This window comes from Mugil cephalus, chromosome 7 (genome assembly GCF_022458985.1).
Source record: "Mugil cephalus isolate CIBA_MC_2020 chromosome 7, CIBA_Mcephalus_1.1, whole genome shotgun sequence".
Classification (NCBI taxonomy): Eukaryota; Metazoa; Chordata; class Actinopteri; order Mugiliformes; family Mugilidae; genus Mugil; species Mugil cephalus.
In genome coordinates, this window is record NC_061776.1 from 2,145,903 (window position 1) to 2,169,948 (window position 24,046).

General features: G+C 43.2%; 1 protein-coding gene across 3 annotated transcripts in view; it reads right to left on the reverse strand.

The window, feature by feature from the left end:
• Positions 1-364: 364 nt before the first annotated feature.
• Positions 365-24,046, reverse strand: part of basp1 (brain abundant, membrane attached signal protein 1) — a 44,642-nt gene continuing 20,960 nt past the window's right edge. The window contains exons 1-2 of one of the 3 annotated variants that reach the window (XM_047590039.1): positions 6,469-6,618; positions 365-3,646 (exon numbers count right to left, since the gene is read on the reverse strand). In XM_047590039.1, the coding sequence (XP_047445995.1) occupies positions 2,980-3,630 (651 nt within the window). In that variant the 5' untranslated portion in view covers positions 3,631-3,646; positions 6,469-6,618 and the 3' untranslated portion in view covers positions 365-2,979. Of the gene's footprint in view, positions 3,647-6,421; positions 6,445-6,468; positions 6,619-24,046 lie in introns of those variants that run through there. The other 2 variants (XM_047590040.1, XM_047590038.1) reach the window with 2 other exon arrangements.

A 24,046-nucleotide genomic window follows, 5' to 3' on the forward strand; every position in this document is an offset into this window, starting at 1 on the left:
CATGGGGCTGAAAATCCCTGGAGGCGCCTCCACATCTTGCTGCTGAATCCATGCTGATGCATTTTATGGATGTTACTGTAGATGTCACTCTGTGCTGATCAACACATGGTTTATTTGACCTGTTTTCATGCTGAAAAAGAGCCGGGGTTTCAGGAGAAAAGGGTTTAACTCTAGACCAAGTGTTAAAACTGTTCCAGGTGCTTCAAGTTTTAAAACACTGGGAATCAGAATCTTCTGTTTCCTGATATGAACAAACTGTTTAGGAAAAGAAAAGTGTTTGTGAGAATAAACCTGCATGCAGAGTAGGAGTGTTTCTACGTAAACCAGTTCATTTGGTAAAAAGAATGTGACTCACACGAGATCCTCAAGTCAATTTCTTACATTTTATTACGGTTGCACCATTTATACAAGTACATATAATTTTGAATGCATCAATTTCCATATTTCATCTTTTTTTTGTAGTTTTGTTCGTTTGGATGAACGGCGTGGAGATAGCAGTGGTGAGAAATGGGGTGAAAATATCAACTGTAGTTGCCATGGATGCAGACTGAGAAAATCATCATTATTTATTTCATCTTATATATTTTTAATTATTTTTTTTTCCACTTGACCAAAAAAAGACAGGACTACAGGTTCACCCAACCACGGACATGCAATTTACGGAGTCAATAGAGGAAGAGAAACGGAACCGAGTGACACACGACGCTCCTCGACTGTTTGTTTCTGCTACGGTTTTGACGAGTGCTGGAGGAAAACGCTGTGTGTCGGGCGGATGCAGCTGAAACGATGGCAGGTGGACGGCAGTGGTGACTAAATATACACATATATATATGCAGACACATATAAGTAAATATATGCAAAGGTGGAAAGACAAATGTTCAGTTAAATGAGCCCTGGGGGTTGAGCACAGTCCTGGGGATGCTGGTAGCTGGAAGCGTTCAGTCCAGTACGTTTTATAATTTCAGATTTAAGGTTAAACTGTCCGGTCTTTCAAACGAGAACACACAACGTTTCATCTCTGCTATTAACAAGTAAACCCAGGATTCTTTCTGTCTTTCTCTCTTTTGTCTTTTATTTGAATCAGATGTTAACATTTTCTTTCTTCCACCACTGCATACCTCTACACATACGTAATATTTATATATGTATATATGCGTTTCTGAGCGAGTAAAGGAAAAAGCGCGATGACTGAACCAGAAGCTCCCTTCCACGTGCGAGGCTTCTCCATCCCATAACGACGGCGTGGCCTGTGATTGCCATAGAAACGTGGACCTCCAGTACGTTCTAGCTCCCGACCCCATCCCCATCCGCCCCCATCCGTCCCCATCCGTCCCCATCCATCAGACTGCTGATGACGAAGAGCTGCACGGATCTGAGACGAGGGCGACGTCAGCATCAGATACCAAACCGGTGGCATTCGCTCATCTTTAGGGCTTTAATGGTGTAAATACATTGAGTTTGAAATAGTGCGATGCTGCGGCTCAGTTCTAGACTGGAAGCCAGACAAACTTCCATAATGTTTGGCAGCGGAAAGCTGGTCTGGATTTATGCAAAGATCTGCAGCACCGATCAAATCGTTGGGAAAACGGTTTTTACTCTCCATTAGTTAAAGTGGTTTTAGACTCATATCCTGATAAGAATTGAGTGTTGCACAATTCATCCATCTTTTACAACATATTAATGACGTTTAGCTGCTGACGCTTCACTACAAAGGAGGTCTGTTACTTAGCAGCAAGCGTAAGTTCTTCTTGTACGTAAAGAAACGTTGGGTGTTTGAGTTGCTTTACAAATGTCACCTTGTTGGTATCATCAGCGAGTTCAGACGATCTCTTTAGAGACGCAGGTCAGCAGCAGCAACAGATAGGTCCTTTTTAAAAGTCTCATCCTGCTGTTAGTCCCCGGATGTAGATGGAGGATCAAGAGATTTTTCATTGACGTTCTTAGAACATTGTGAAGGTGCCTCGGCGAGGCTTTGCAGATTTTATAAGAATTACAAATGTTAAAAAACCCCACTTACTCAGAATATATCTAAAGGGTTTCAGTACAAAATGTAGAAGTTTATCTGAAAAGTTCCTACAGCTGTATTAATACTTCAAAGAATGTGTTTTTCTCTGCAAAGCCGGCCTTGTTCAACCCCCCCAACGTCTAAGAAAGCCTGAATGTTCTCATCCCTTCGTCTCTGAGATTAGAGCGGCGTTCGGAGGGGACGATGGGCGGCGACAACACAACCCAACAAGATGAATTAAAATAATGAAAAAGAAATGAAAACACACACACCAAAAAAAACAAACAAAAAACAACCCAAAACAACCACAACTCCACACCACTGAAAAAAAAAAAAAGAACTGGAGATACCTGGAGATACCAGGTCAGAGCCAAGAACACAACACTCTGGAGGAGGAGGAGGAGGAGGAGAGCTGAAGAGTGGACAGATTCGATAGAAGTCCAGCTGGTGAAGTTTTACTTTCTCAACCTTTCCCCCTCCTTCCATCAGAACCACTGACCCCCCTCCCCAAAGAAAACCTAATGTCCACAGAGCGGAGGGTGCAGGTGAACGTATGAACGCAGGTGTCTATGGGCTGAAAATGGGAATGGGGTTAAACCTCAGGGCCGCGTGAGTGAGAGGGAGGATGGCGGCGGGATGGCGGCGGGATGGCGGCGGGATGGCGGTGGGATGGCGGCGGGATGGTGGAGGCGTACGGCCGACACAGACTCGTATCAAAGTTCAAATACTACAGCAGAAAAAAATAGAATAAAACATAACAATAATAATAGCAATAATCATCGGCAGCGGTGGGGAACTTCTCCAGGTGGTTGCTCCAGTCCTCCTCATTCAATAAATCCTCATTACAATTATTATTATTATTGTTATTATCATAATATGGGTGGGCTAGTAAATTTCATTTTCATTTTTTTTTTTATCTTCATTGTTGTTGAGTTAGGTAATTTATTTCTTCATTTCCGAAAAGAAGCTGTCCATTAATCTTGAACTGCTACGGTTTGATCCTTGCTTGGTGCCTCTGTGGCGTTGGCCTCCTTGGGGGGAGGTTCAGCAGCTGGTGTTGAACTAGGCGCGGGGGCGGCGGCCTCCTTCGGCGCCGCGGGAGCTGCCGCCTCTGTGGGCTTGGGGTCGGGGGAGGCAGCGGGGGCCGCCTCGGCTTTGGCTGCTGGTGCCGCGGGGGCCTCAGTCTTTTTGGCGTCGGCCTCGTCTTTGACCTCGGCTGCTGGGGCAGGAGCCGCGGCCTTCGCCTCGGGCTCCTTGGCGGCGGGGGCGGATTCTTTGGCCGGGGCGGGTGCAGCTGGTTTCTCCTCGGCCTTGGCGGGCTCCGCACTCTTCGGCGCCTCTGTTTTCGGCTCGGCGTTGGCGGCGGGCTTCTCGGACTCCTTCGCGTCGGGGGCTGCGTTCTTTTCCTCCTCCTTGGGAGCTGCAGCGTCTGCCGCCGGCGCCTCCTTGGCTGCCGTGTCATTCGCTACCTCCTTGGCGTCGCCGGCGGCCGGGGCCTCGTCCTTGTTGTCCTTCGGCGCTTCGCTCTCCTCGGCAGAGGCCCCCTCTGCTTTGGCATCCTTGTCTTTGGACTTGTCATCGTTTACGTTGTATCCCTTCTTCTTTTTGCTCATCTTGCCTCCCATTTTGGATCTCTGGCCTCTGAAAAGGAAAGGAAGATTTAGATTAGTATTACTAAGAAAGGGTTATAAGCATTAAAGAGATTCGACAGCAACAACAAATGTAAAGAAACTAGAGGGTATCATCTGCAAAGAATCTTATCCTGTGAATACTGAAAAGTTCATGATATGTGGGTTTTTATGAATGAAGAAAGAAGAACAGAACAGAATGGACCAAAGATCAAGTCCAAATAGAATCAATGAAATTCACTTCAAAAGAGGTGTCTCTTTGTAGAAAGATTCTCAGTGTACAAATATTTCTGCAAGTTAAAATCCAACTTCTGATTGAACTCAAACTTTCACTCCACATGCACCCAACCTACACTGTTGGACAGTACACTGCAGCGCTGCATTTGTGAAGAAACTGTTGTAGTAACTGTAGTATTTTTTAATGCTTCTCTCAACCTGAGACAAACGCTCCCTTACTGCAGGTTTTATCAGAAGTGTTGAATTGTTTGATCAAGCATATCGGCTACAAGCTGAAAACTAGTCGTACCAGTTAGTGAATTCAGAGTGACATTATTGTTGTGTTCATACCAGGACAAACCAAGAGATAAGCGCTCCCTCTTTTGGAGCAGAAAACGAAGGTGTCAAATCTAAAACCACAAAAATTTGCTGGTGAGTTGTAGCAGATCATCAGCAAAGAATCTGATCCTGCGAGTATCAGATGAGGCTCATGATATTTGGATTTTTATGAATGAAGAAGAACAGAACCGACCCAAGATCCAGATAGCAATCAACGAAATTTCACAGCAAATAAAATATGTTTTGAAGAACTTCAAAAAAGTTTTGTCTTTGTGATTCTCAGCGTACACATGTTTGCATTTATGGAGAAACTGTTGTGATATTTTTTAATGCTTCTCTCGAGCTGAGGTGAACGCTCCCTCGCTGCAGGATACTATCAGCGGCTTCAGAGAAATAGAACTTGAATTGAATTATTTGCACCAGCATATCGGCTACAAGCTGAAAACTAGTAGTTAAACCGGTCAGTGGGCTCAGAGTGAGATTATTGTTGTGTTCATACCAGAACAAACCATGAGATAAATGCTCCCGGTTTTGGAGCAGAAAACTTTGGTGTCAAATCTAAAACCAAACAAACAGACGTTAATCGATGCCACAAAAATTTGCTTGTGAGTTGTAGCAGATCATCAGCAAAGAATCTGATCCTGTGAGATCCGAGTGTGAAGAGATGTGGATTTAGTGGCTCAGATTCTATGATACAAAGGACTCGAGGTATTAAGAAGCCAGAAAGCACTGAGTGTGAGTGATCTCAACACACACACACACACACACACACATTCAAACACCTACAGATTCCTGGCTCGGTCTCTCAGTTGAAGGCTTTTCTTTTTTTTTTTTTATGTATATCACCATCTGTTTGCTTCATGGGGGAGAGAGGACTCAGTACCACAACAAATCAGCCTCATTAAGAGCAAACACTCAAGGACAGAACAGTGTTTTTTTTTTGTTCAAATGTTTTGTCTGCATGTTGATTAAAACTGAAGAAACTTGGCAGTCTATTCCACTCAGCAAGGAAAGCACAGATGTGTGTTTTAATATCTGCCTCTGAATCTTTCTAACCTTGACGTTATTTTGACGAGGAAATATTATTTATTTAATGTGGCTAAAAGAAGAAGAAAAATACACAGCACATGTCTCTGTCAAAGCGTCCGCCGCACCCTTATTTGCTTTTTCCTGCATTAGATGATGTCTTTTGACTGTTGATACAAAGCTTCGTCAAGACACGTGTCAATAAATGTCCCGTGTAGATTAATTATTCGGCTTTGTCTCATTTGTAGCAGCATTTCCAAATTAAATCACACATTTGGAACATTATTTTGTGATTTTATATACTTGAGAAACTCTTATTTACTCTATGTCGTTCATAATAATAATAATAATAATAATAATAATAATGTAATAATGAATAATACACAATAAAAATTTAAATTAACTTTTTCACCTTTCATAAATATTCTACAAATAATAGAAAGAAACAACGGTAACAATTGGTAAACAGTTAGAAAGAATAATAATTAGGAAATATTAATGTTAAATGTACATCTGATTAGTTCTCATTATATTCTTCTTTTTTTTTTAAAAAAATAATGGGTCTGCGCATTTCTTCAAGTTTGCTTCTAAACACCTAGTATTTGATTTTTATTTCTACAAACAATTTTTGTTTTAATCTGTAGTCTAAAACAAAGAAGATAAAGTTAATATTAGACTCAATCTTTTTTCTTTTTTTTTTTGAACCAGGAAGTAGTCCTCCTCCCCCCGGCTCTCTGGTCCAGCTCATGGATCATTGTGTTCAGGTCTAAATAAACCCGGTTCTTCTCCAGATCTAACAAATGCTCAGAGAGAAATTCAGACGATCAGATACCTTCTGTCAGAATGTCTAAATTTAGATCTGAATATTGTTCATGAGCCCCTGCTCCATTTAGATCAAGAGAAAAGATTTGAAGTGACTGACTGATGGAAACAACTTCTTCTTCTTTTTCTTCATGTCCTTCACTTGAATCAAATAGCCACTGGTTTCTCCTTTACTTCTCTTTTTGGTTTCTGGTTTATACAAATGAAATCAAAAAACTCAACTTAAAATATCAATGAGCACATACAGCCAGTTAAAATAGTTTTCTGTCACATGTGACCCTCAACATATTCCTCATTGACGAGACTAACACCTATCTGCTCATCTACGTGTGAAGTCTGTCAAAACTGAAAGCAGACGTGAACTCTTTTTTCCTCCTGAACTAACCGAGGGAGGAGGGGTGGCGCTGAGACTTTTCTGCCCGGGCTACTCACGGTTTCCCCCCAGCGAACGGGACGGAGCCGGAGGTGAATCCACTCAAAATGCTAATCGCCTCGTCTCCACCGACTGAATTATTCCGCTGAGCGTCCAACAGTTGGGATGTGGCCGGGCCGCCGCTCCTGCCGCTGCTTTATACCGCTCACAATGGACGTCTCTCTGCTGCATCACATCATTTGACTCCCGGCCTGCGCTGCCAGTACAATGACTCACAATCATCTGGGCGGACAATGGCCATTCAGCCGGAGGCACGCTTTCCGACTGCGCAGCTTGTGGTTTTAGTGTTTGAAGAGGCCGGGGCAGGGCCGAGACAACCTGGAGAAAATGCTCTGCCTCCCACAAAAGACTTAATTTAACCTGGAGCTCAAGCACAAAAAAGGAAGTGTGATGAACTTCCAGCGCAGCTTCGCGTGGACAATGGCATCTGCAGATTCAGGTGTTGACCTAAGTGGCTCAAAATGAGGCTTATAAATGAGTCTAGAAGAGGTGGAAATGCTAAAACCTGCAGCACCGAAGACAAATATATAACTGTAGTAAAAGTGAGTCCATGAGTAACAAACTCTCCAGCTCACGGCTCCACCCAGAGACGACCTTTGAGTCTCATCACTTCATCTTTAATTAAGATTTCTTGACCTTTCAGCCCATTGCGTGAATTCGGTATCAGTCATGTTAATCCATTTAGACATGGTTTCATTGTTATGGAGGTAAAAAGCTAATCTTCCCACCCGTGCAAATCCCTGATCTCAATCACCGTGAAATCACTTCCTCTTCTTCTTCTCCTTCTTCTCTGAGCTCTGCTAACACTTCTCACGAACGCGTCCTGTGGCTTAAGAAGGAAAAGATACAAAGGACTAGAAACAAGACGCTACAATTCACACGCTTACTAGAATATTTCTTAATGAATTAAACCCAGAGGTAGATTTAAACTCTTATATTCTTCTGTGTCTATTTGACGTAGCTGCAGCATCAGTCCAGACCCTATGAGGACGTCTGTGACTGGTCTTCTTGGTAGCAATGTGCTTCCAGCTGCTTCTCCATCTCCAGATATAAAGTTTTAGTCGCCATTGTTGAAAGTGAAGCAAGAAGTGGAAAAAAACGACAGCGCCGACTAGTGGAGTTGTTACAGAGCGAGCCAGACTGACGAGAGCAGAAGTATAAGTGACTACACCGGTGTAGGTTACGTACGTAGTTTACAGCGTCTTTTAACACTCAAGTTAAATTGAGGCCGATGTTCACTAGAGCTGCAGAAGTGATGTTGTCTAATCAGTGTTTTCTGATATTCTGACAGTAGGCATTGTCTTTTGTTTTCTCCAGCAACCTCCAGGTCTGGTCAATGAAGCCTACGTGGAAGTGCAAAAGACTGCAGTTCATGAACACACATGAAGACTCCTGCACACTGTAAAAGGTTTAAGTTAAAATAATGAAAGATAATAACAGTGAGATATAGAAACACTAAAAATAGATTAAAGTAAAACACATCTTGTGTCTTAGTAGAAAGAAAAATAGATAAATAAAAATGTTAAACATTTCTAATTGGATTCATTCATACGAGAATACTATGAATAAATTAAAGTCCAGATGTAAATTTAGATTCATATTTAAGAGACCAGAAAAATACAACTAGGAAACTTGGTGTGTTTTCAGACTTTAACCTAAATCTAAACTGACCTCTTTCCAAACTTTACCGAGTAATTTGAGTTTCCTAAACGTTTGTTCTGAAAGACGCAGACAAACGTCCTCTGTTCAGTTTTTACGCGTTAGGTTCAGTCTCCGGTCGACTTTAAAGGAGCTGCATGTTTTTAAATGCAGTGAAACTTCGCCGTGTTCTCCTGAAGGTTCATTTATTTTCACCAGCACAAGATTACACCACCTGCACTTCGCTTTTTCTTTTTTTTTTCCTGCTTCTTTTCCACCGTGTTCAGCAGTTGCGTCCCCTAACCGGCCGCCCCCTTCCGATCCCTCAACCACGAGCTGCTGAGCTAACGAAAAAAAAAAACACAGGATTGATCACAGCTACAGAGGTGAGGTGCTCGCTGGGAAAGTATTTATACAACGCTATTAATCTGCTATCGCCTGGCTGTCTGGAGGAGGAGGAGGAGAACGGGGGGAAAGGTGGCCGGGAGGTTTTAAGACGAGCAGAATCCCCCGAGGGAACAGATGGCTGAGTTTTCTCCGACTCTCACCGTCTCCGGCGAGTCATCTGTCACACCCACTCAGCGACACCACAGCTCCACGGCTCCGCCACTCGCCTCCCGCTTTCCTTCTCCCCTCTCCATCATCACTCAGGCCTCCCCTCCTCTCCGGTGTCCGGTGCACCTGCAGCGCTCCTGCTGCCCTTCAACGCCACCGGGGTTGCATGTAAGCGTGTAATCTACACGGTAAAGTCGTTTGCTCGGAGACATGTTGGACCTCCGCTCCCTCCACCCTCTGGCCGAGCAGATGGAGGTTCTCCAGGAGGCCTTCAGGGTCTCAGTAAATCCCCGGCCCCCGGAGCAGCAGTCATCCTGGCAGGTTTCTGTGTTCCTACCGTCCAAGACGACACGTTAAAGGTTAAAGCCTGTGCTCGGACACTCTCTGGAGGAGCTGCTGGACCAACCAGGACCAAGATCTGTATGATGCTTCTTTCTATGAGAGACCTATTTAAAAAAATAAAGCCCGCGAAGGAGCTCTCTGCAGAACTAAAAATGTGTTTAATAGGTTCAGGAAACATTCATTTCACTCTCTTCCTCAGAAGGTTTTCTTTCTCTTTACGTTAGTCTACTCTGGCTGGTTCTGTAGAAGAGCTGCAATTTTTTTGTAGGTTTCTGACCGTGTTGTTGGTTCTACTTCACATATAAATCCCAAGTAAATAAATCTCCAGGTCAAATTTCAGCGTGTGAGAGCAGATCAGAGTCAGGGCGGGGCTGTCATTCATATGTAAATATTTGTCTTCTGTTCTAAGTCATCGTTACTTCATCCGAACACGGAATGACAATAAGGATCTGACTCTGAACTTAACGAAACAAATACTTTGTGGCTGATGGTTTCCAAGCCACAAAATAAGTTCTTACTGAAGTAAAAATACAGGTTTCATTGTACTCCGTTTTCTGTGGATCCCTCCATCCACCCCAAACTCCTCCCTCTGCAGACTAACATTGTTTTTTAGCATGTCTTAAGTTTCTCTTACAGAAGATACAGAAAACCTGAATGAACAAGCAGGTTTAGAGGCTCCGTGGCCTTAATGCAATATTCTACCACATTATTTTATTCACACTTATGTCTTAATTATCACTGCACTCACATTTAACTAGTAAAACTAAGAAAACGTATCATTGGGAACCAGTGAGAGTTTTAGTATCAGTTTAAATGTTGTGCTTACTGGTTATTTATTCATTCGTTTTCTGTAACTACAGTTAATTTAGAAGTGAACCTTCGTGTCTTTGGACGGTGGGAAGAAGCCGGAGTTCCCAGAGAGAACCCACACAGACACAGGGAGAACATGGAAACTCCACACCAACATTAAAGAGATTCTTGATTTTCCCAGAAATCTGGCAGCGACAGTGTCTCACTATGAATCCAGCCTGAGGCTGATATCCAACGCAGCCCCCCCCCCTCATCCTGTGCCACACTGACCTCCATTTTAAAACAGTTGTGCCTCATCAGTAACCAAACAAGCGGCTGCAGAGCTCTGCTCCCGCCGGCCTGCCCTGGATTCAGACTCTCATCAGTTCAGCTCATCAGCGTGAACCATCCTGCAGCCGTCAGACTGACAATAACGCTTTTTTTTTTTTTTTTTTTTTTTAAATGCACAATCACGTTAAATCGCAGAAATATTTTTCTATATGCACGGACGTACACTACCAGTCAAAAGTTTGGACACACCTCCTCACTGAACTGAATGACAGTTAGCTTAGCTTAGCATAGCAGCTAGACTGGTTCTGCCCAAAGCTCATGGTTTTTGAATTATGGGCTGAACACTGGGAAGTTGTGCTTTTGTCCGGAAGATTTCCGTGACATCTCAAGGATGTAACTAACTTCATCTTTACCAGTAAATTCACCTCTCTCTTCCTGGGTCTCCCCGATCTTGCGTTGCCTCCCAACCTGCAGCGGTGCGTCATCATTACCGTAATGGCAGCTTTTTTTCCCGAAAGCACAACTTCTCAGTGTTCAGCCACACTTTGAACTTTGTCCACTGGTTTGTTACGATGAATCAAATTTTTTTTTATCCACAGGCAGATGTTTAAGCTTGAGGTTGAATCTGGCTGGATCTGTTCCTTGATGATGAACCGCTGGATTGTAGCCAGGTAGTTCAGCGGTACAGGTGACCTGTCTGCGCTCATGAATAAATGTAACATGCATAGTGAGTCTGTAATTCATGACATGGGCGCCGGCCCTCGCTGCCCTGCCCTGCCATCCAGCTGGCTGACTGAAGACAAGACTGTTCCACCAAACTGCAGCAGGCTGAGCGGACAGGAAGGAAAACTGGAGCAGAAAATTTGGCCCAATCACACACACACAAATAACACAAAAAACACACACACACAATGTGCTGTCTCTCTGCACTGAGATGGAAGCTGCTGGGAGCACCTGGTCAGAAGAGACTGATTTGAGATATTAAAGAGTCTGAAGCGACAGACGTGCCGTGTGATGAGGGTTTTATGAACATGGTGCAACCGTTACGACATCAGATGCAAAAGTATTTTCTCCTTCTGTTCCCACCTCATATTTTTTTTACACGTTGGAGCTGCAGAGTGAAACTAAGGCGACACTAGCAAGCACAAAGTGTACCATCAGTAGAAATCAGTGGCGGTCCCCTGTGTCAGGGCTCTCAGCAGGACCAGCGGCCACGGCTATTTTAGTACAACGGTAAACACTTCTCAGTCTACGGCACCTTCCAGCTGTGTGAAACGAGTTTCATCCGTCTAACTCAGGATCAGGGACCAGGCATTGCATTAAGAAGTGTAGACCACATGAAACCTGAAATTCCTGTAAGGTAGGCCAGCGTTGCTGCTGCACAATCTGCACGACGTCCAGAGCTTTCATTGCTCTTTGACGCCTAATGGATTTCCACAAATCATTAAATAAATCAGCAAATCACAGCCAAGACCTTGAAGTTGGATTTTGAGGAGATTCGTGAATTGATGCAATACACCGATCAGGCACAACATTATGACCATCTTCCTAATGTTATTGTGCAGATCTCCAAAACAGTGCTGCCATCAAGGAGTGTCATTGCTCATTGCACACAAATAAATACCAGGTACAAAAGTTTCCCAGCAGAACAACTGAATTGTCACAAGATGGTTTAAATGTTATTTACTTCTCCTGTCGGTGGTCATAATGTTGTGGCTGATCGGTGTATGTTGCATTAAACCTAATTCGGGCTGCAAGTGCATAACAGCAGACCTTAGGGTTAGGGTTAGGGTTTAGGAGAGCTTGCTACAAAAACACCAACTTCAAATTTTATTGAGTCGTGGTTGAGATGTCTCTGGATCTAAATGGTGGATTGTCCTTGAATCCAAGTTGTATTTTTCTGTTTTTAACATCAACACCTGTGACACGCGGCGACAGGTTTCATTTCTGAGCTTCATGCTTTTAGATGTCATCTAAAAGTCGCCTCTTTGTCCTGAAGAGCTGAGTGTAATCACTCAGGCCGCCCACTGCTCATTCAGCCTCCAGACTGAACACACACAAACATGTGAACTGAAACAAATGATCAACACACACTCACCCAGCCATGAATAAACACACACACACATACACTAAGCGGTGTTTAGACGATCAATCCTCAAATTGATGGAGCTTGAGAAAACTCCTGGGCTGGAAATGGTTATTGATCGGAGCGGCGTGGCCACAGAGAGCCGCTGTGTGTTCGGCTGCTGCTTATGAGTCAGAGGACGAGCTCAGCGGAGATGAAAGCCAGCCGGGCTCTTTGAGACGCTTAAAACTGCAAAATAAAAATAAAAATCTGTCTCCGAGCAGAGGAGGAAGCCAGCAGCAGACAAAACAGAACAGAGAAGCCAAACAGATTACGTCCTTCTCTGAGGATCCGATGGCATTTTCACACCACAAAATCCTCTCGTCCTCAGACGCTAACACGACCTCCATGTCTGCAAAGCCTCCAGAAGTTTGTTAGAACGGAAAGTAGCTCAACACAAACTGTCTGACAGTTCCGGTCCAGCAGATCAAAACTGATCACCATGCTTGGGAAGTTTGTTAGTCAAACGATTAATAACTCTGAAAATCTAGAGGTTTTCAACAGGGGGTCGCAAAATCTTTGGTTGATTAGACATTTCTTATATATTTTCCCCCACAAATTTCGATTTCTTTAAAGACATATAAACATGAATCCACCATATTAGTTTTTACTCACTTTACTAACTATATTAATAAAGTAATAAGGGACAGCATAATAGAACACATATAGTTGGTAGGGGGACCCTACTCTACTTAATGCTTTGACTTCCACACTAGGAAATACGATTAATCATTCTGTTCATCTGTTCAAAAGTGCTATACCTCAAAAAGTATAAAAGCCACAGCTGAGATATTGGTAAATGTGATGTGTTCACACATGGACAAATTTGTGTATCTTACAAACTGAATGATAGAATGACCAGCAATGCTTAGAAAATGACAATAATCTGCTACTACTAGTACTACTACTACAAAAAAGATCAACCGTGGGGTTTCAGTGACAGTCAAAGGGTTAATCTCTCCATCAGTTTGGGGTCCTTGACCTGAAAAACGTTGACGAACCCCTGATCTAGAGGAATAATTTAAGCTAAGTGGAAATAGCTAAATGGATAAATCCGCGACGGGCAGGAGACAAGTTTGAAATTGTCAGGTTTTGACTGATTATGTGGGCGAAGCAGATGTCTCAGAACCTCGTGTGTCATTTGTTTTCCGACAGATTTCTGACACATTTTATTTCACATATAAGTTTGACTAAAACACCAGCAGACCAACTAGGAGCCCCTGAGGCTGCTCCCAAAAACAAAAGCACCAACCGACCCCTATGGGTGGATGTGACTGATTGGAGTTGTCAGATGCTTGCTCTGTTTTCCCAGACAGATAAGAGACTCAGGGAGGCCAAGGACGAAGGCGACGGTTCGCTGCAGGACCCCAAGGCCCGTTTGATATTTACACGGTCTCAAACCCGCTGCAGGGGAATAGACCGTTTTGTCTGACCAGTCGGCCTCAGAGGAGCTCCGTCTGATTTACACTCAGGACCTGAACGGTTGCTGAACACGTGAAGTAATGAATTCATTCATTCCCTGGCATTATCGCTGGATAATGTCCCAGCGAGGAGCTGTGTGAAGGGGCATGACCCGACTCGCCCAGCGGCTCCTCTGGGATGGAGCTCTAAATGAATCTAATGGGTGTCGCAATCTGATGCTGTATCTGACAAAGCTAAAGACGAGGATAAAAAAAAAAAAGCTGCACTCCTGTTTCCTGGGCTGATATTGTCTATTTCTTGCCGTGCTTGTGTTTCACTGACATTCGACCTTTCTATAGAGCAAACTGTCAACCTGAATAGTGATTTTGGGATCTTGGAATACGAAAAGTCTGCAAAGAAAAAGAAAGAACTTCTGTCCTCGAATGATTAAGATTTTAGTTGTGCACCAACTGCAGGAAAACAGTTTAAAAGAAACCCACAGAGCTAACCAGCTCCCAATCTCTGATTAGTTTAACGGTCGTCATGGCACAAAACAACCTTCCATCTTCTTCATCTTCCATCTCTTGAAGATATCTACAGCACACAGAACCATCCAACCCCAGTCACCACCCATTCAAACTGTTGCCCTCAGGTAGGCGCTACAGGACAATCAAAGCCCAAACCAACAGATTGAAAAACAGCTCCTACCCTGTGCAATATTCCTGTGTGTCTTTATTTTCTATGTAGTAGCACTGTGGGTGTTATTTTTCTACCCTGTTTTCTTATATTCTCGTAGAATAAAATGATTCTGATTGTGATTCAACCAAACATGAATTATTCTAAATGCAAAGCGGCATCTTCTGCATCAACTGGAGAACGAATTTTTATATCTGACAGATATAAAAATGACGGGGACTCTATACAATTAGATGATCTCGCTATAACCAAATCTAACTGAAGTGACCACTTTCGATGTATGTCTATATAAAAGCTGAGACATACCACAACTGAAACATGTCCAGGAGACGTCTCTGTTGAACTTCATAACAGGTCGAATGAGACCCCAACGATTTAGCCACTCAGAGAGCAGCGGGAGGCGACAACACGCCCTCAGAAATATCCACACATTGATTTTTCAGTTCCCTGTGAATGGGATGAATGCCACATTTCGACCGGCTATTGAACTTTTAACTCTTGACGCCTTCCTGATGAGAGACTGCAGCGAGTATAGATCCTTAATCAATCTGGAAGAAATATGGACGTGGAAGCTTTGTGACTTCGAGTCAAAAGTTCAGCTGTGAGGTTTTTGTTCCACCTCCTCACATCTAGTTCAGATAATGATGTAATGATTGCAAGGAGCACAGCTCGTTCTGCGGAGGTAGCATGAATCTATAACGGTACTGAAGGTTTGGGAAGTTTGTCCAGGATTCACCCTTTCATTTAGAGAATGAGCTGAAACAAAAGGAACTGGAGTTCATCACAATGACTTCTAGAAACCCTACATATCCGGCTGACATAGGTTTTTATTTGACATGACTGGGCTGAGAACCTTCACAGACCTTTTAGGTGGGACTTATTATTCATCATCTTCAAAAAATCTGCAATCCTAAAGCAGCTTCAGTAGCCACAGACGTGACATTTTCAAATGCTCCTTCAACAAAAACTGGAAAATATCAGCGGGTTACTCGTGGAACACTGTGGACGTTAGCATTTACTCACATTTAGGAAGGTGGAATGACACTGACTTGGGACTACAGCCAGCAGCAGTGCAAGATCTGACTGAAAACATCTTTTATTTTCCCTGCAATGCATTCACATATCTGTGTCTGCACAATGTCTGGCAATATGTGTGCAGTTTACACGAACGTTTAATTGCAAATGAAAGCATGAGCTTGTGTCCAACTCAGTGAACTTGCACGGCTCCCAGGCCACTCGCCTTGCACCAGAAACCTATACTGATTTAGGTTATTGCATTTATTGTCGACAGACTGACGGACTGAAAGAAGCTTTTCTGAACTAGGTGGGCAAAAGCAATGTGCAGCAAAAACCTCCATGAGTTGTAAAATGGCACAACTGGGTTGGGAAAGAGGTGAGGTTTATTGGGAACAAAACAACAGAGCAAGCATCACAAAAAAAAAAAAAAAAAAAACGATCTGTGCTGCAGGTACATTAAGCTTCCAAGTCCACAGGGGGACATTCCAAAAAACACACGAGCGTAAGCATAAAAGTCCTGGGACTCTGCACCTGAGAACAGTTCTAGTCTGTTTGAAACCATTTTTGTTAGCTAGACTCTTCACATCTCATCAAGGCTATCTACAACCTTTTATTTGTTCCTAATATTTTAGTCAGAGAAGACACAAAACAACACTGAGTCGTACAAATCTAATCCATATTTGACTGTAGATTCATTACCATGGGCAGTCGATAGCTGGCTCCACCTCGTTAAATTTTCTCTGAAGTCAAGGCAAACACAGGATTGTGTGCAGCTCTAACTCTGACACCTGTACTGACCCACGCAAAGATAAGACAATGCGACCCAGAAGCACTGACAAAACATGAACCTCACAGATAAATATGTAACTTATCCATTTAAAGCGGAAACTCCGCCTCCAGCGGCAAACACAGCGAACGTAGCTTCATCTTTATCTTGCACAAATATGTTGGAGAGGAATGCCACACATTCTAAAAATACTTTTTATTAGCTACTGGTGGACAGGTTTATACTGTATGTGTTTGAAAAACGATTCCACAAATATCATGGTCCTGCAAACATCTGCCGGGCCAATCATATCAGATGGGGGCGGGGCTTCATGTGGCGATGGACAGAACATTAGTCACATACGTCACCTGAAGCCACTTTCTGATATTATTTTGTGAAAATTGAGAACACCAATGACCAAAGTGAATCTGGATGAGTTCCTAAAGGCCTGGAATCATCCAGCTCTCTAAAACTGAAAATATCGTCTGTAAAGTGCTGGAAAAAAACACTGAACTCCAGTTCCAGAACTTCCCCTACCTACAAATTTATTGTGCTGGTGAAGTTCTGGAGTCTTATTTCCATTGTGAAGCCTTTCTGCTCCTGCAAGATCTTCCGGGCCAATCAGATCATGTGGGTGGGACTTAAGGTGGTGATGGATCCGTCGTCTGAGACGTGGAATTGAAGTAGTTTAAAATGGTTCCCGTGAAGACAGTCGTTCTATCCCCTCTCGTCTTCGGTCCACATTAATGCTTCTGTGAGGAGTCATGGTTTCTCTTTAGTTTCACTTTTTGTCTGTTTGGTGACAGCAACTATATTAAAACAGACTCTTTAATTTGAAACAAGAATATTTGCTTATATCTATTTACTTATTTCCAGGGTTCCAGGTGATAGAAAGAGTCTAAGTTACATGTGATCCTGTTTGGGGTCTAGTGAATTTGAAGGCCAGGTCAACACTTTGCCGGACGGCAGTGGCTGAGGAGGTAGAGCGGTCATACAGTGATCGAAAGGTTGGCGGTCAGAGAGGCCGTAGGTGCAAATTGGCAGCCACGTTTCTGTCAGTCTGCCCCAGGGCAGCTGTGACTGCTGAGGTACTTTACCACCACCAGGGTGTGACTGTGTGAGCAAATGAATAATGTATAACAAATGGAAAAGTGCCGTATCAAACCAATGCATTATAATTATTGTTATTTTTACTGTGTGTGTCTGTGTCAGGCTGCATCCCGCTGGGGCTACCTGCTGCCAGCTATGGGGTGTGGGGGGAGGGGGGGGGGGGGTCTCATGTGATCTATGGACCGTCAACAGAGACCTGAAAAACGTTTGCATATGTCCTTACTCATAAATTTAACGTCAGTGACCCAAAACAGTGAATGTTTAGTATTTTGTATGCGCCACCTTTAAAAGGCAGGAACGAGACGGATTTCTGTGGGGCCCCAGGTTTCTGAAGGTCCGCTGACATGAGCCAAGTGAGGCTGAAGCAGCTCTGACTGAACTGAGCGAACACTACCGTCACACGTCTTCGTTTAGAGGCGAAGCTGCCAGGATGATGAGATGAAGCCAGCGGCTGATGAGAAACACCTCAATGTTTTACACTTTAACATGCATGGCTGTGCAATTTGTACGCGTCTCTGTGGGCTCTGAATGCAGCCGTGAACGTTAGAATGGAATTGCTGCGACAAATGTTATATTATCAATTTGTGTAATGTCTTTTTTTTTTCTTGTAATTGGAAAAAATCTTTTAATTTCCTTGAAATTCTTAATTTAGAGTGAAGGAGATTGGGTTTTCTATGGTCAAACGCCAAGCCTAACGAGCTTCAAATCATATCAAAACATACAAGGAACTGGTTTTCTGCATTTAGTGCAAGGCCCTGATCTCTATGGAGGCCTCAAACTGAAACCTGTCGGTCTAATAAACTTCCTCCACTGACTACAAGTGCTGCTGGAGTCGTGATCTTTCTATGACTTCTTTTCCTTCTTATGGACATTGAAGGTGAAGGTATATGCAAATACCACTTCAGTCAGCCAGAAACTCCAGTATCAAGGCATCTGGTCATTAACACCATCAATGTACAACAATCTTAACGAGTCTTTTAGAACTGAACTGAACAATGATGACGTCTCTTTTGTTTTTTGATGAATCATCAGGTGCATCAATGAGCCAATCACAACCCCTCACCAACTACAGTTGTTCGTGAGGGGCCATTAAATCTTGTGGTTATTGAATTACTCACAATTGTTTGCACTATTGACAAAATTCAAAGTGTGGCTGAACACTGGGTAGTTGTGCTTTTGTCTGGAAGACCTTTGTGACATCTCATGGGTATAACTAACTTCGTTTTCACCAACAAATTCCTCCAAACGACTCTTTTCCTGGGGCTCCAGGAAGCACAACTGAATTTTGTACATTGATGAGTTACAGTAATTCAAATACCGCAAGTTTGTTTAGTCTTAAAGAGTTAAAGACAATGCAAAAAAAAACAGCAGGAACGTGATCCCAAACTGGTGTTAGTGTTTATTTGTCGAGGTGTCTTTCTCCACTTACTGTGCAAACAAATCTAATTATGCTTGAAGTGTCCTTTACATACTGAAAACCATATACTGACGTGTAAAACAGCATTGCTCTCCCAGGAGTTCCTCTAAAAGCTGTGAAAACCTCGGCATCATGCTATGAATACAAAGTCTCAGCATCAGTATCAGATTTTACTTCTGCTAACATGTCTGTCGTAAATGATGAAGGCACTTCTTGTTTTTGGTCTGTTGAGTCCACCATTGGCAGCTCAGCTCAGCTTTTGTCAATAAGTGGATAGATTACAGGTGAGCCAACATGTTCCTTCTTCTGCACACCTCAATGACTTGTCCCAACAAACAGCAGAGATTTTCAGGTTCTAAAATTTGGAGGGTTTATTTATTGACTCAAGAATATCGGTGGGATTTCTGAATGGCCACACCAACATACACCTATCAGGCATAACATTATGACCGCCTTCCTAATATTGTTTACGGTCTAGGTGGGTTTAAGTAACATCCACATAAGTGAATGCCTATTCACTTCTCCTGACAGTGCGTTTAATGTAATGCCTGATTAGTGTATGTTCCCGTTTAATCCCCACCAGTTCTTCATAAACAAGAAACTTGATAAGTTCTGTTGTCCTTGTCTTTGTTTTTTTTGGAAACAAAGCGGAAGGTCAAACGAGTGTTTGATGAGCGTTGAAGTCAACACTGAGTGGCTATTGATAACAGAGCATGCTAGCAAACATTAGCCAACAGGATTAGAATGTTTACCATTGCTTGACAGGTGCTCTGTGTCCTTTTAGACTCGTTTCTCGCATTGGTTGTTGGGAAAGTACAGTCCTGAGTCGAAACATTGTCTTAAATAAATTGCCAGCACCTCAACAAGACAATGTGCAGTATGCATTACTCTTCCCCTAACAAAACCCTAAACATCTTCAATAATTATCAGGGCAGCTTTGACAATTTAGCAAGTTGCTATCAAGGCTCAAGAAAATGCCTCATCTTTCCAGATATTCTTGATAAAAAAAGGAGAGTTGAAGGAGTCGGCCCCAAACCCTGCGGTCTGAGCCCAGCTTCAGGAGCTGCTTCATCCAACAGCTCGTCTCTACCTGTGTCTGTTGGCTGATTGGTGTCTGCTCAAGTGCTGCTGAAACAAAGTCAGTGAGAACGCTTGGTTTGGATCAATTCTCACACTGAGATGAACCAATGGTGGCGAGGACAGACCACAAACAAGAAGTGCCAACATCTCGGATGAGATGAGATAAAATCTGATACTGCCGCCCAGGCTTTATATTTGAAGCTGAGGTTTTAACAGTTTTTTAGAGGAACTTCAGCTACAGTTATGCTGTTATACATTTACAGTATATAGTCATCAGCAATGGGAGTGATTCGAGATTATAATACAGCTGGTGTTTGCATCGTCTTCAGAAGAGCTGTTCTCAACTTCCTGGCCACAACTCTATGTTGTAGACATTCTGTTATGTTTTAACATGAACTGCTGGGAAATGGACACCGCACAACAGAGTGGACGGTCAGTAGAATAAACTGTAGTTCATGGGGGGTTGAGCACGTTTACATGCAGCGGTTAATGGAACTATGCTCGAAATTCGACTTTCTGACTTCAGTCCATGTCCCAGTTTACATGAAGCGGAGAAAATCAAATAACTGACGGGAACATGTCCTCGTCCTCCACACTAGGGGGCGATATGTGTCTTTTCAGCAGGTTAATACGGCCCCCTTCCCTGTTCACCTTTACGTCGGCATTTCAAACAACAGCCAGACGGATAATACTACAGCTCTTTTAATCTCCTACGTAATGTGTGCGCTACTTTTGGTGCAGATAAGATATGCGCTATCTCTCAGGTGGTTCTTCTCCTGGGTCTGTTCACTTTCTTCTTCTTATGCGACTGGCTTTCTTGGATGTTTTTGGTCTTGGATCACACACCGGGATCACACCACGTTGTGTAGCATGCGTACACACACGTCATCCTGTTGTAGTCTGAACAAACGTATACATGCCGGAGAAAATCGAATTGCAATCGCATTATCTGGGTGTCTTAATCGGATAAAGAGAACTCCGATTTTAGTCTGAGTAACGTGTTTACATGCACTAAAGTTGTCCAGTTATAGTCCAATTAAGGCAATACCTTGTTTTTTTTCATGTGCATTTAAACGCACTGATTGATTCATCCCAAGACACTGACTGGAAAACCAAAATAATCAGCTGAAAGAGACTGAAGATTAACTCTGCAAGGCATCGCAAGGGGGTCTGAGATCTGAGCTGTGATTGCAGTTCAGAGTTCTGGCAGTTGTGTGGAGGAGGAGGAGGGAATAACGTGACCTCACCTTCCTAAATATTTTAGCAGCGAGTCCACAGACCGTGAGAGGAAGGGTTTTCCATCACACTGACAGATTATCTTATCAACGTGAGTCGTGTTTCATATCCGTGAATCTAATCGTCTGGCGACAGAAATGATCCCTGGTTCAACCTTGAAAATGGCGACGATACTCAGGACCAGGACTCAACTATCATGAATTATTAGACAGTCTAGCTCCAGAAGGAGGTTATCAGTCATCATAGACTTTCTTGAGTCTTCGGGTTCTGAAAGACCAGTGGGTAGTTGGGATTGAAACAGGAACATCATTGGCTAGACACTCCGATCAGACGTAGACTTCCTCCTCTCCTCTTTCAATCAGAGCGGACGGACGGCTTGAAGGAGTAAAGGAAGGCATCTATGTCAAATTTGAAAACTTGCACAATGATATAATCTGCTGTCAGTTTAAACAGTGTGAACATCTCGAGGGTTGACTCATGGGTAGTTTCTCATGAACAGCACCCGCATAAAGTTCCTTTTTTTTGTTTTTAAATAATAATTCACGGTCTAATAAAAGACTTGCTGACTTTCCACTATCATCATAACCTCTCACCTAAACTTCCGCATCTCCAGCCCAGACCAGCTCACGACCAACCACCTCTACTCTCGGCCTCATCTCTCTCTGCCACGATTAAAACAAACACCACTTGATCTGTGTTGCGGTTGCCTTGTGTTGTGGAGGAAAGAATGCGATGACCATCAAAGAGCAGTCGTGTCCTCGGCGTCTGTTTCTGCAGAAGGTCACAGAGGCGGCGCTGACGCATGTGCTCACACAAACACACTCCAAGCTTCTTTGGCTCATGTGTGCGCAGATAAACACACACACTCCTTATTAATGGCCGACGTGGACAGTGTGTCTCAGAAGTATGTAACCTCTGACCGGCCCACAGCTTCACACACACACACACACACACACACACACACACACACACACACACACACACACACACACACTACACACACGCCGCCCATCCATCAGCCCGAAGGTTGCCATAAAGAAAACAAGAAGGGGCCCTGCCTTTCAAAATGTAAACTGGAACAAACATTCACATTTAAAGAGACAGCTCGTCTGCAGAAGAGAGCCGTAAATCAAGTTTAGACTTTCTCCAGTGGGTCGAAGAAAAAAACAAACTGGGCTGAAGTCTAAAGATAAGCATTACATGTCACAAAAGAAACACATTTAACAATATAATATTACAATCATCCGTCTGACACGAGCATGAAATGTGCATTATTGTTTCGTTTCATGCATTTTTGGCACAGAATTAATAAATAGATTTATTGAAATTTGGAATATTATCCATTTATTATCCATATGTAGTAAAACCATAACCCTTAATCCTCAAATTTCTTTTGACTATAAAGAGGTCAGAACATCTCCTGTGAGTAGGTGCATTTGTCCATTTTTCATGAAAGATATTTAGTTTAGAGGAGAGCAAGTGAAATTACCTTAATGACACCATTTTGACTGTAAAGCACTTGATGCCATGATGTAATTACTGTAATCCAAAGTGCACTTGAGCAAAGCTTCCAGACTGGTTAACTGATATGTATATGAATTAAACAGGTTTAATTTAAAGCTCACTTTTTTGACTCGCTGGGTTCTAAGTCCTCAGGTTCAGAGGCCTCAGGCTGGAGGCTGGAGCATCGTTTTATTCATCTCGTTCTGGTTCCTCACGGAGCAACGTGCGACCCGTGGCCTTGTTCTAATCCAGTGATTACACTGAGCTGAGGCTGAAGCCTTCCAGCTCGTGGCCATAAGTCAAGGACTCTTCCTGCCTGAGACAGAAGTTACTTTTCCTCTTTCCCCCGCCCGCTCCCCTTCGGCACAAACCCAGGGTCACGGCACGGCAGGAGTTTCTTTTGAACTTAACCAGATGTTTGTGGCGTGTGCAGCACACATGGTGTCAGGTAAGTTTGTCATGACCCAAAATAACTTGGGCGGTTTTCAAGGAACAAATGGATACCAAAAACCATGAATGAAACTTACTATATCCTATATATGTTTATACTTCTATGTCAGGAGTATCAAGATCATTTTGATCCTAAGGACCATTAATATCATGATAAACTGTAACATGTAAACATGGTGTTGACCTGGCCTCCAAATTCACTAGATCCCAAACTGATCAAGTGTCTGTGGGATGATCCACTAACAACATTCAGCACCCTCAGAAGGTCCCATGTCCATCCTACAGAATATTGGTAGGGTGGTCATAATGTTGTGGCTGATTGATGTAAGCATCAAACATAAGTGTGAATCTCTCTGTTGAGCTGAGATTATAAAGCTCTGACTTTATGTCTCACTCGTTGACCAAACCATTTACATTCCACCTCTCGTTCGTTCACCTCATTAAAGACGTGGAAACATTATTCGTCTTCTGTCCGTAACTGTGGAAGAAACTTTATCTCTTTATCAGATCTCCTCCTCCTCCTCCTTCTCTCTTTGACTCTAAAGTGGTTTAAAGCTGATCCTGCTCCGTGCCACCTGGTAAATGTCTTGACATGACATCAACATACCCGCGCTGCCTTACACGTTTGGGCTTTTAGTCGATGCCCTTTGGAAACCCAGACGCAGAGCGAGGACGGCTTCACAGGATGTAGAGGTCGAAGTGGCAGCGCCGCCTCAATAAAACACTGGTGCTCACTTCCCCTGGGCGATCTTTGCTCATAAAGACCTGAAATGTCATTTAAATTAGTTTTTAAGAGGCCGGTCACACTGAACTGGCGGCAGACCTACATGCAGCGTCGTGCTTTGTTGACTCTGGCTGAGAAAGTTTGCACTGCAGCTCATAAAAACAAAGCAAACACACTGAACGTATGCAGATAGAAAAAAAATGAGCTGCACAAACAAGCGCAGAAATGTTTCCAGACCACGTTGTGAGTATTCACAGCACTTGTTGTCACACTGATGAAGACGTGTTCTCACTCTACTTGTGTTTTGTCTATTGTTTTCTGGAGTCACAGAGCATTGAGGTCAAAGCCACCGTACGCTTTTGATTTCACTCAAGGTTCAGGCTGATATCATTTCAATGAGCTGTTGTCACAAGCTCACAAAGTGTAAATAGTTACAT